At 43.5% G+C, this 12,822-nt stretch overlaps 1 protein-coding gene across 2 annotated transcripts in view; it reads right to left on the bottom strand.

Moving 5' to 3' along the window:
* dnajc1 (DnaJ (Hsp40) homolog, subfamily C, member 1) overlaps nt 1-12,484 on the bottom strand; it is a 98,033-nt gene extending 85,549 nt beyond the window's left edge. For both annotated transcript variants that reach the window (XM_078427710.1, XM_078427702.1), the window contains exon 1: nt 12,118-12,484. In XM_078427710.1, coding sequence (XP_078283836.1) covers nt 12,118-12,273 — 156 coding nt within the window. In that variant the 5' untranslated portion in view covers nt 12,274-12,484. The remainder of the gene's footprint in view (nt 1-12,117) is intronic.
* Nucleotides 12,485-12,822: the final 338 nt, after the last annotated feature.

Raw genomic sequence — 12,822 nt, 5'->3', positions numbered from 1 at the left:
ATTTTTATTTAACAACAAAAATGTATCATAGCAGTTATACACAGAACTGTAGGTGGCACAATGCTGCCACACACATCCTTTTCACCCAAAATAGGAACCCGAAATCTAAAATGGATGGATTCAAATTTCTCTTTCCATTTGCTGTAGAAAAAAACCTCCTATGTAAACGAGGGTAGGGAATCTTAGTTTGGTTCCTTTTAAGCACAACAGAAATATGCCAAAATTCATGGCAACTTTGTAATTCAAGAGAGGTCAAAGGATTGGAGTGGAAAATAGAAAAATGCACGTTAGTAAACAGAATCACACAGCAAACCACTCAAATTTACTCTGCCACTGAACAAGAGATTCTGGTTGATCAGATCTTGGCCATAGCTCCAGTTTTCTGCATGTTCCTCTTGTGCAGTTATGCTGACCTGATGAAGTTCAGGTCAATGCACACTGCTGGAACTAAATCAATTAACATTGTACAGCCATGCTGAGGCAAAGGCCGAAATACTTGACCTGGGCACTATACACCTGGAACATAAATGTGGAGACATATTGCTGATTGCTATGAATGTAAAAAGCTTTAAAAGCTGATTCACTTTCCTAAGCCGTTAAAAATGCACACAAATGCTGAAAAAAGTTATTAAATTAAATAACCGCACTAAGTTTTGTAATTGACAATTTTTAGAATTGATGTTGAAAGCACCCTTAATGGAATTAAAGGGAATTGGCAAGTAATCTTGTGCAGCAGCAAGTTGCACAAAGATGCAGTTCAGAAACAAAAGGATAACTATTTGTACTTTCCCAAAAGGAAATATCCAGTTGAACCACCTAGGAAGTTAAATGCAAGTCTGTTTTCATTAGCAATGAACTTCTGTACTTTCTCAAATTTTCTTCATTTATCTGGCACTGTGGCCATGGAAGCCTTTGCTCTCGTTATTATGAAGTATCAGATTACTAGCTGTAGGCATTACATTTCAAAATGGTGCCAAAAGGGGAGGGGGTGTCACTGTGGCTAGATGTACATAGTCAACACACAAACATTATAGATTTTGTTACATGATTATGCATGAATGGAGTGAACAACATTTTCAATGTTTTTAAATAGATATAATTCAAATCAAAATACGAATCATGGAATCCTGCAATAAAGATCTTTGATGATTAAGGACTAGTTAAAGAATAATTGAAGAAAACTTTTCAAAATCATATGACATTATATTCACAACAAAACAAAAATAGTTAAACTTCCCAAAAATTGCTTTGGTCACAAAATGTGAATTAAATCACTTTTAAATCACTCTTACATTTAAACACTGCTCAAAGCAATATGCACAATTTTATTTGAAAATGAATTACAAATAGCAAATGGCTGCAATATCTATTAAAAATGAGCAATCATTCACTGGTGAAGGAGCAGATGTGTTACAATGCTGAGAACAATATTCAACGATCTGTATCTTCCCCTTTGCTCTACCTATTGCACTCGAATTTAGCTTGATTATATTTATGTATGATATATCTGAACTGTTTGGATAGTATGTAAAACAAAGCTTTTCACTGTATCTCAGTACAAATGACAATAATCAGTTCAGTTTAGTTTATTGTCACGTGCACCAAGGTACAGTGAAAAGCTTTTGTTGCATGCTAACCAGCTAGCGGAAAGACAATACATGATTATAAATCGAGCCATTCACAGTGTACAGACACATGATAAGGGAATAACGTTTAGTGCAAGGTAAAGCCAGTAAAGTCTGATCAAAGATAGTTAGAGGGTCCCCAATGATGTAGATAGTAGCTCAGGACTGCTCTAATAAACCTAAACCCAAGTAGCAACACAAATTAGACATTTGTGTATTCTTGGTTACTGGACAAATAAAATGGCAGTCAATTTCCACACTATACAATGGCCCAAACTTTGGTGATACATCAATGTTTGATGGAGCTCACCACCCTGCAACTTGAAGCTACATTTTGGGGACTAGGGATAGAGATACAGCATGGCGACAGGTTCTTCGGTCCACAAAGTCCACACCGATCCTCATACACTAGCACTATCCTACACACTAGGGATAATTTACAATTTTACAAAAGACAATTAATCTACAAACCTGCACGTCTTTGGAATGTGGGAGAAACCAGAGCACCCGGTGAAAACCCAGAGTCACAGGGAGAACGTGCAAACTCCGTACAGACAGCACCCCTAGCCACGATGGAACCCGGGTCTCTGGCACTGCAAGGCAGCGACTCTACCGGTGCGCCACTGTGCCGGCCTTTAATCTCCATAATTTAAGACAATTTGTATTGCTCAGCTACTACTTTGCAAAAGCAGTTGCTTCCCATGAGAAACATGAAGTTGCTATAATTAAACTTATTGCAGAAAGCTTAAACATGCAAGCACTTCAGGAGTAAATTAATATTTATCCAATGCCACTCAATCTCACCAGCCCAAAAAGGAAGAATTTAACCATGTCAGAGGAGATAAAGGAAAACATTAAAAGCATTGCATGGTAAAAACATTGTCAGGATAGGTGTTGAAAATGGCAGAGAAACGTGGTAAATGGATTAAAGTACTCAAAGAAGCTGGATGAAGGAAATGTCACCAAGGTACCTTCTAAACTCCAAAGGCGCATGGTAAAAGCATACTGTTGGGTTGCATCACAGCTTGATTTGGGAACAGCTCTGCCCAAGACCGCAGGAAATTGTCTATCACAGACCAGATTTCCCACCCGTGACTCCATCGACATATCACGCTGCCTCGTATTAAGCCAACATAATCAAAGACTTGTCCCACCCCAGTCGGACCACCTTCTCCCTGCTCCCATCTGACAGAAGGTACGGAAGCTCGAAACTCAAGACTCATGAACAGCTTCTTCCCTTCTGTTACTAGGCTTTGGAATGCTCCTTCCACAAGCTGGGGCACTGTCCAAATCACCTCTACCCCATTGTACTCTGCCTATGGAACTGATGCGCTACAATGTGATACAATACTGAGATCTGTATTCTGCACAGAGTATCTTCTCCTTTGTTCCAGCTATTGGAGTCAAGTTTAACTTGATTGTATTAATGCATATTATATCTGATCTGTTTGGATAGCATGCAAAACAAAGATCTTCACTGCGCCATGGCACACATCACAATATAAACCAAATGCTATTGTAATCATTTCTCCCCGATTACCTCATTCCTCAGGCTTGGCACCAATTTTATGACACGTACTTCTGAAAATTCATGATCTTGATTATTAAACCTCGTGTCTATTTGTTTATTGCAGGATTTGGCCAATCTACGCAAATTTATCATTAGCTCTCAAAGCAGTTATGCTGGTTTCCATTATCACAGCTTTAATAATAGTATGCATTCCAATATTCACAATATGCCATCATTCCTCCTTGCATGTGCCTTCTTAAATTTAATGTTTGTTCCTATGTCAAGATTCTTTGAAAGGCTTTTGTTTCATTAAGGCTGCTAGTTTTAAAAATTCTTGGAATAACAGAGCTATTTATAAGCCAAATTATTTTAAGAAAATACAATTGATTCATGTATCAAGAATACAATTAAACATATATGTATCCTAACCTTATTTTCTATTTTTTGCTGTTGTGGCGCGTCGATAAAGGCCCGAAATAAAGGCAAGGAGCCAGGTATTTCGGGGACGTTATATTTTATTATACCTCGGTTATCAGACGGGTCGAGTCTGCCGGAATGGCTTCGCGCCCAAAACCTTGTCCTCATATACATGGTACCGGACCCCCTCCCTGGACTGGTCCATTTCCGTGCCGAGGGGTCGGTAGTAGTATGGCCCGACCCTTGGGAGCCGCCACAGGACCCCCCCCCCTCCGAACCAGAGGCACAAAACGCACTGGTGGTCGCACAACCCGACCGGACCGCGTACGGTAATCGGTCGACAGAGGGGTCGGCGGAGGCACAGTTGGAGGGACAGGTGGTGGGTCCCGGAAGGGTGGGCGACCTCGTGGCCGAGAAAGTCGATTGTGGCCATGCCAAAGCGGCACTTGACGAGGTTTATAGCTAACCCGTGCTCGCTGAGCCGCTGGAAAAGCTGCCGGAGGTGGGCACAGTGCTCCTGCCGCGAGCGGCTGGCTACCAACATGTCGTCAAGGTAGACAAATAGGAAATCCAGCCCGCGACACACGCCGTTCATTAACCGCTGAAATGACTGCGCGGCGTTCTTGAGGCCGAACGGCATCCGTACGAACTCGTAGAGTCCGAACGGCGTGATGATTGCCGTCTTAGGCACATCCTCCGGGTGGACCGGGATCTGGTTGTAACCTTGCACCAGATCCACCTTCGAAAATATCGTGGCCCCAGCCAAATGGGCGTTGAAGTCCTGGATGTGGGGCACGGGGTATCGGTCCTCGGCGGTAGCGACGTTCAGCCGTGTCCTTTTGCTCCTCTGCTTCATTCATATCAGTAGGATATGCAACCTAAAGTCAATATTAGTGAAAACTTTTTCTTCTTTATTCCCCCAAATTACTTAGGCCCAAACACTTGAGATTAAGGACCACGATAATAGCGAAAATATCTCACTTTCTAAAATAATGATCTATCATAACCCGTCAATTCCCTCCACAGATGCTGCTGGGTTTCTCCAGCACATAAACGAGACTCAGGAACAGCTAACCCCCCCCAGAACTGCAACACTACATACAAAGTTATGTACAATTTCCTAATTCTGCTATTTTTCTCTTTGTACTAACTGTTATAAGTTCATAAGTCATAGGAGCAGAATTAGACCAGTCAGTCATCGAGTCTACTTTGCCATTCAATCATGGCTGATCTATCTTTCCCTCTCAACCCCATTTTCTCCCCATAACCTTTGGCACCCTTACTAATCATGAATCTGTCAATCTCTGCTTTAAAAATACACAAATACTTGGCCTCGAAAGCATTCTGTGGCAATGGATTCCACAGATTCACCACCCTCTGACTAAAGCAATTTCTCCTCCTTTTTAAAAGTACATCCTTTTATTCTGAGTTGGTACTAGACTCTCCCAATAGTGGAAATATTCTCTCAACATCCACTTTATCCAGGCTTTCACTCAATAAGTTTCAATGAGATCCCCCACTCATCCTTCTAAACACCAGCAAGTAAAGGCCCAGTGCCATCAAATGCTCATCATATGTTGAAAAACAATCCAAATATTGATTATTGTTTGCATACAATGGATAAAAACAAGAGCATGTCCATTAACAAGCAAACAAAATCTGTAAACAAACTGCCAAACAAACTAATACCGTTATAAAAAATTCCAATACTACACAGATTACATTCTGCATGCAATGCATCACAAACAAGTGCATTTATTTGTGTATGGTTCAATTGCGCTCGTGTACGGTACGATCCAATTTATTTTGATAACATGCAAACAAAAGGTTTCATGACAATAATAAACCAAACCAAATCTCGCTTCCATTTAAATGCACACAATTTAACTCTGGAAAATGTAGCAAGCTCTACATTCTCACCAATTTGAATAGCTTGTTAGATTTATTACTGAGCATTTATGTTCCATTTGCCCAATATATCAATGTCTACATACAGATAGAACATAGAATAGAAAAGAATCAGGCCCTTTGTCCAATAATGCCCAGTCCGAATATGATGCCGTTAAACTAATCTCCTCTGCCTTCATGTGACCCACATGCCTCCATTTCCTGCTTATTCGTGTGCCTATCTAATAGCCTCTTATATGCCACTATCATATTTGCTTCCACCCCCACCCCCGGCAGTGCATTGCAGGCACCCACCACTCTGGAAAAACATGTTCTGCACATCCATTTAAACTTTCTCCCTCCGACCTTAAAACCATGCCCTCTAGTCTTTGCGATTTCCATCCTGGGAAACAGATTTTGACTAACTACCCCATTAATGCCCCTCATAATTTTACATACTTCTCAGATTTCCCCTCAACATCCAATGCTCCAACGAATATAAACATTATATAGCTGCCATACAACTTCATGACCTGTATACTCAGTGCCTCAACCGATGAAGCCAAGCATACCATAATCTTCTTTACCACCCTATCTAGGTCTGAGGTCATCCTAGTCGGCCCCCCCGACTCCATCAAAACGATAACAGGCAGCCTCGGAAGCCTAACCTCCTTAGTCAAACCGCATGTCAAAAACCTTGCCGTGATATTTCACTCTGCATTAAAGTTTGACAAGCAAGTCAACTCTGTGGTAAAAGCCAGTTTCTTCCAGCTTCGTACCATAGCTAAAATCAAACCATTCCTCCAATTTGACGACCTTGAAATAATCATCCACGCATTCATTTCCTCCGGCCTAGACTACTGCAACTCCCTATACACTGGGATCAGCCAATTATCGCTGTCCCGCCCGCAATTGGTCCAAAACGCCGCAGTGAGACGGCTGACGGGTACCCGTAAAAGGGACCACATCACCCCGATTCTGGCCTCTCTCCACTGGCTCCCGGTACGGTACAGAACAGTTCAAGCTCCTCCTATTCGTATACAAAGCCCTTAATGGGCTTGCCCCCCATATCAAAAATCTTCTAACCCACCACTCTACCTCCAGGTCCCTCAGGTTGACCGACTTGGGGCTACTGACTATCCCGCGGTCTAGGCTTAAGCTCAGGGATGACCGCGCTTTTGCGGTTGCAGCTCCTAGACTGTAGAACAGCATCCCCCTCCCCATCAGAACTGCCCCCTCCATCGACTCCTTTAAGTCCAGGCTCAAAACCTATTTCTACTCCCTAGCATTTGAGGCCCTCTGAGGGGGCGCTGTGAACTGTTTATGTATGTGTTGTTAGGTTTGTGTACCATTGTATGTTCTTTTTTAGTACCTGCACTGATGTACAGCACTTTGGTCAACATGGGTTGTTTTTAAATGTGCTATACAAATAAAATTGACTTGACTTGACTTGATCTAGTTATTTGTCACTGTCAGGGAGCTGTGAACTTGGAACCCAAGATTCCCTGTACATCAAGGCTGACATAGGTCTTGCCAGATACTTTCCCCTTACATTAGCCCTCCCAATGTCCGAGCACACTTGCTTGGATTAAACTCCATCTGCGATTTCTCTGTCCATATCTATAACTGAGTTATCTCCCACTGTATTCTTTGACAGCCTTCCTCACAATCCGCAACTCAACTAGTTTGGGCATCAAGACAGGGCTACAGCATTATTTTTCCATAGGAAGGAGTCCTCACCCCCCCCCCCCCCCCCACCGTGATGACCCCTTCTCTCGTCTCCAGCGGACCCCCTCCTCTTGGACCCCCCTGGTTGGCAAACTACCCTCACTAGAACTTTTCATCTCCAACTGCCTGCTCTTTGTCGGGTACGTCAAACAATCACTGTTCAGGTAGCTATGCCTGCCTCTTTAGTACGTCGAACAATCCCTGTTCTGGATGTACACTGACTCCATCCCCGAACTCTACCTCCGCTACATCGACGACTGCATTGGTGCTACCTCTTGTACCCATGCAGAACTCACTGATTTCATACACTTCACTTCCAATTTCCATCCTGCCCTTAAATATACTTGGACTATCTCCGACATCTCCCTCCCATTTCTGGACTTCACCATCTCCATCACAGGAGACAGACTAGTGACTGACATCTACTATAAACCCACTGACTTGCACAGCTATCTGGACTACACTTCTTCCCACCCTGTCTCCTGCAAAAAGTCTATCCCCTACTCCCAATTCCTCCGTCTACGCCATATCTACGCCTGGGATGAGGTGTTTCACACTAGGGCATCAGAGATGTCCTCATTTTTCAGGAAACGGGGCTTCTCCTCTTCCATTATAGATGAGGCTCTCACTAGGGTCTCTTCTACATCCCGCAGCTCCGCTCTTGCTCCCCCTCCCCCCATTCGTAACAAGGACAGAATCCCCCTCGTTCTCACCTTCCACCCCATCAGCCAGCGTATCCAACAAATCATCCTCCAACATTTCCGTCACCTACAATGGGATCCCACTACTGGCCACATCTTCCCATCCCCTCCCCTTTCTGCGTTCCGCAGAGACCGTTCCCTCCGTAACTCCCTGGTCCACTCGTCCCTTCCTACCCAAACCACCCCATCCCCGGGCACTTTCCCCTGCAACCGCAGGAGATGCAACACCTGTCCCTTTACCTCCCCCCTCAACTCCATCCAAGGACCCAAACAGTCTTCCCAGGTGAGACAGACGTTCATCTGTACCTCCTCCAACCTCATCTATTGTATCCACTGCTCTAGATGTCAACTTCTTTACATCGGCAAAACCAAACGCAGGCTCGGCGATCGTTTTGCTCAACACCTTCGCTCAGTCCGCCTTAACCAACCTGATCTCCCGGTGGCTGAGCACTTCAACTCCCCCTCCCAGTCTGATCTTTCTGTCATGGGCCTCCTCCAGTGCCGTAGTGAGGCCCACCGGAAATTGGAGGAACAGCACCTCATATTTCGCTTGGGCAGCTTGCAGCCCAGCGGTATGAACATTGACTTCTCCAACTTTAGATAGTTCGTCTGTCCCTCTCTTCCCCTCCCCCTTCCCAGTTCTCCCTCTATCTTCCTGTCTCCACCTATATCCTTCCTTTGTCCCGCCCCCTTGACATCAGTCTGAAGAAGGGTCTCGACCCGAAACGTCACCCATTCCTTCTCTCCTGAGATGCTGCCTGACCTGCTGAGTTACTCCAGCATTTTGTGAATAAATATCTTCGATTTGTACCAGCATTTGCAGTTATTCTCTTACACTACTTTTTTTACAAGAATATCTCATTATAATAGTAGCTTCACTATATCAGAAATACAATCAGAATTTTCAGGGATAGGAAATACTAACTTTAACTGCATCCATTATAAAAATAATTTTAACTAAGTGATCAGCGAACATCATTACAATTCAATTGAGACCAAATATAATCTACTTCAAGACGTGGATGTCAAGATAACAATATTTGTACATTAAGAGGCAGGTTCAATAATGGATGCACCAGAAAAACTAGAACAAAGATTTATTGCCTAAACTAGCAAATATATTCTAGCTAGTTTCCTCCACAAGGCATCGCAAGAGATCGATTTTGTCCGACCACAGAGCTTTACCAGGTCTCCAAAGAGTGATCGTTAATGGAAACTTTGAGCGGTTTTAGCCTTGCCAGTCAGCTTCTGTTTTGTGGCAATTACAAACAAACTGAGACCTTTCTGGTCCAATCTAACTGAGTAGGAGGAGTTGCAGGAGATCAGGGTGCTTCAATATTGTTTGTTTTGAAAAATCACATTTTCTTTCATTCTGACAGGCAATGTTGAAGCAAAAGATACAATCAGAGCCACAGATCCATATTTAACAAGCTTCTGATCAGTTATATCACTGAGAATAATTGGCCAACTGTAACATATAAACGAAACCTTCATACGTGGGTTTATACATGCAAAGCATTCAATTTCACCTAATCTGATGACCCACTCTAATGCTGTTGGCAACTCCCACAGCAGTAACAGCAGGTAGCAAAGTGAGAGATTGCCCCATGCGACATCAATTACTTTTCAATTTATTGCAGCAGCATACTTCTGAATGTTAAGAATGCAAAACATTCAAACCATTGAGTCCTTATTTTATAGTTCAAAGACCAAGAACAGCACTGAATATAGAATGAATACCGATGCTGTAATTTTCATTTTAAATTCAATCAAATCAGCAGTAGCTTACAGAATTCTCCCTCAACTTAAACCATAATGTTAATAAAGTAGTCTAAAAAAAAGAGAAAGACAAAATTAGAGTTCGGAGGATGTAACAAGCAGGATAAATCAAAAAGAGAACCAAAAACATGGTTTCTCCAAACGATATTTTATAAGATGACACAAAAGGTTACTACATGTGGCAAGAATCTTTAGCACTAGAGATTACATATTAGCATGGACAGATTGTTTTCTATTAGCAGGTCAGATTTGGGATAATTAAATAATTGTCAGTATGGCATGCTGTGAGAATCACAGGGATTAGTACTGGGGCCTCGACTGGTTAATTAAGCAAAGATTGATTGGAAATAAAGTTGTGAGGAGGGTACATAGAATCTGCAAAATGCTATTGATAGTAAGTGGCAAGAAGTTCACCAATGGAGTATAAAATGGGGGAATGCAAGGAATGATAGGAACAAAAGAAAAATAATTTTCAAAAGGACGTGGAGGCTTTGGTGCAGAAACGATTTACCAAAATTCTGCCTGGATTTATGGCTAGTAGCTATACGGAGTAGTTGGACAAGCTTGGATTGTTTTATCTGGAGCATCAAAGCATGAAGGGAGCCCTGATAGAAGTTTATAAAATTATGGGAGGCATAATGTGTAGGAAGGAACTGCAAATGCTGGTTTACACCAAAGATAGACACAAAATGCTGGAATAACTCAACAGGTCAGGCAGCAACTCTGGATAAAAGGAATAAGTGACAGTTCGGGTCGCGATCCAAAAGTCTGAAGAGGCTCTCGACCTAAAACGTCACCCATTCCTTTTCTCCAGAGATGCTGCCTGACCCGCTGAGTTACTCCAGCATTTTGTGTCTATCTGCGAGAGGCATAATTAATTACATAGACACTTTTTCCATAGATTGGTAGCCCCCTGGAACGCCCTGCCAGGGAAGGGGATGGGTGATGGGCACAAATAGCAGCGTTTAAAAGGGATTTAAGCAGGCACATGAACTTGCAGAGAATGGAGACAGAGATCATACAGGGTTAACTTCATTTGGCATTATGGTCAACAAAGACATCATGAACCAACGGGCCTGTTCCCGTGCTGAACTGTTCTATGCTCTCATATTCTTTAAGTGGAGACATAGTAAAGAATACTGTTGTAAATAAATTTGGTGTTTCCAACATGAAATACAAAACTAGCATGCAAGTAACAGCAGGTAAGACAACAAATGCATTGCTGGCCTTCTTTGTTGCAATGCTACGGAGGAAATTCTGTGAATAAATTTGTGGCTGACATGAACAGATATACAGGCAGAAAACAAAAAAAAGTATTGGAGGAACTCAGCAGGCCAGGCAGCATCCATGGAGGAAATTGTCAGGCAGCATGGTCAGCCTGAAACATCGTCTGTCCATTCGCTTCTTGGCTGCTGCCTGGTCTGCTGAGTTACTCCAGCACTGTTTTTTGCTCCAGGTTCCAGCATCTGCAGTTTCTTGGGTCCCCATAAACAGAATCATGTTTAACTTGAGGAAAGGACAAGTAGAACGAAACTCATTCAGATCAATTGTAATCTCATTGAATAGTGGAGGAGGCACAAGGGACTATGCATCAAAGATAACGCTATGTACCTACACTTGCATCTATTTCTTAGGTTTATAGTCTGGATTTTCAGTGTTGAATATCATGGGGTGCACTTTGTATTTCATGTTTGTTCGCACAAAGGTAGAGACAGAGTGTCATGTTTACATAATTTAAAAGAAAAAATAATTGAACACAGCCAATCACCTGCTAAAGTTCAGCAAGTTTCTTCCAAATGTCGTTTAAAAAAAGTTTCAATCGAGATCCTGGATGCAGTTCACTGTCTGGTCTTTTTAAATTGAGAAATTGTGCTTTGTCAGTTAAAGGGAAAAATAATTGATTTCAAAAGATAGTTAAATGCAGTACAAGTTATTGTACAATCGCTTTAAAGAAAAACCCCTGTAGTCTGACCAATAGCTCTTCAATGCACAGTTTGTTTGCCAAGAATCTTTCAAAGAAGCGAAGGCTAGAAGTAACACATTAGCAGGCCTCGTCCATTCTAACAACGGCGATACAATCATGAAAATCCATCAGTCGGTATGGAAACGGGAATGCAAAGCAACCTCTTAAAACTCATTTAAAGACAGAGGGTGTCAAATGCAGATTAAAATTAACAATGGACCAACCACCCGATTCCCTCGGCCAGCTCCGTGCAAATTTAAGACACAAATTAAAAAGTTCACAGTGTGCATTTAAGCGGTGGTTTTCTCAGCGCAGCCCCCTCTTGGTAACTTTCAGCGGCCGGAGTGAGAGGGCGGCGGGGAGCCGCGCTAGGCCGCAGCGGCCTGGGGCCCGGGTCCGGCACCCAGCCCCGCCGCCCGCCCGCCCGCCCGCCCGCTCCCAGCGACGGACACACCGGGGAGAAAGAGCGAGAGGCGACAGCCAGACTGGGATCCAGCCAACCCTCACCTGCTCCACTCCGAGGAAGCCGTAAAAGTTCTCCTGCACTTCCTCCACCAGGTCGAAGAGCTCCATCTCGGCCGTGTCCCAGCCCAGGCAGCAGGGCCAGCAGCTCACCAGCAGGGCCCAGGCCGCCAGCCATGGCCCGGCCGCCGGAGCCCGCATCACAGGCCTCGCTGTCTGTCCGCGACTGACTGACTGAGGCCGCCGCCGCCGCCTAACTCGCTCTCTCTCGGGCAGACGTGGCTCCTTCACTCCAGCCGCGCCTTAAAGGCGCCGCGCACGTCTGCCCCAAACTCGACCGGGAGAGCACGGGTTAATGGGGAATGGGACGACGCTGCTAAATAAGGTGCGAGCTCAGGACGGGAACGATCTTGGCTCGCACGGGCAGAGCACGATGCAGAACTGGCAGAGCTAAGAACAAATGACTGGCTGCAAATATTGATCGGAGTTATCGGTATTAATATAAGCACAAATATAATTAAATAATAAGCACAAACCAATAGCTATAAATCAGGAAAGCAGTGGGACAGATCGTAGGGATAAAACCATAATTGGGGGAATTTTCCCTACCATATTTTCCCTACCATATTTTCCCTATTTTCCCTACCATATTTTCCATATTTCCCCTACCATATTTTCCCTACCATATAATTTTATTTTCCCTACCATATAAACTGAACAGGTCAAATTGATTTACTGATGAATTACTGA

The sequence above is a fragment of the Rhinoraja longicauda genome, chromosome 2 (assembly GCF_053455715.1).
Source record: "Rhinoraja longicauda isolate Sanriku21f chromosome 2, sRhiLon1.1, whole genome shotgun sequence".
NCBI lineage: Eukaryota > Metazoa > Chordata > Chondrichthyes > Rajiformes > Arhynchobatidae > Rhinoraja > Rhinoraja longicauda.
The sequence above is the reverse complement of the archived record's forward strand: the minus strand, read 5'-3'. Positions and strand labels throughout refer to the sequence as shown.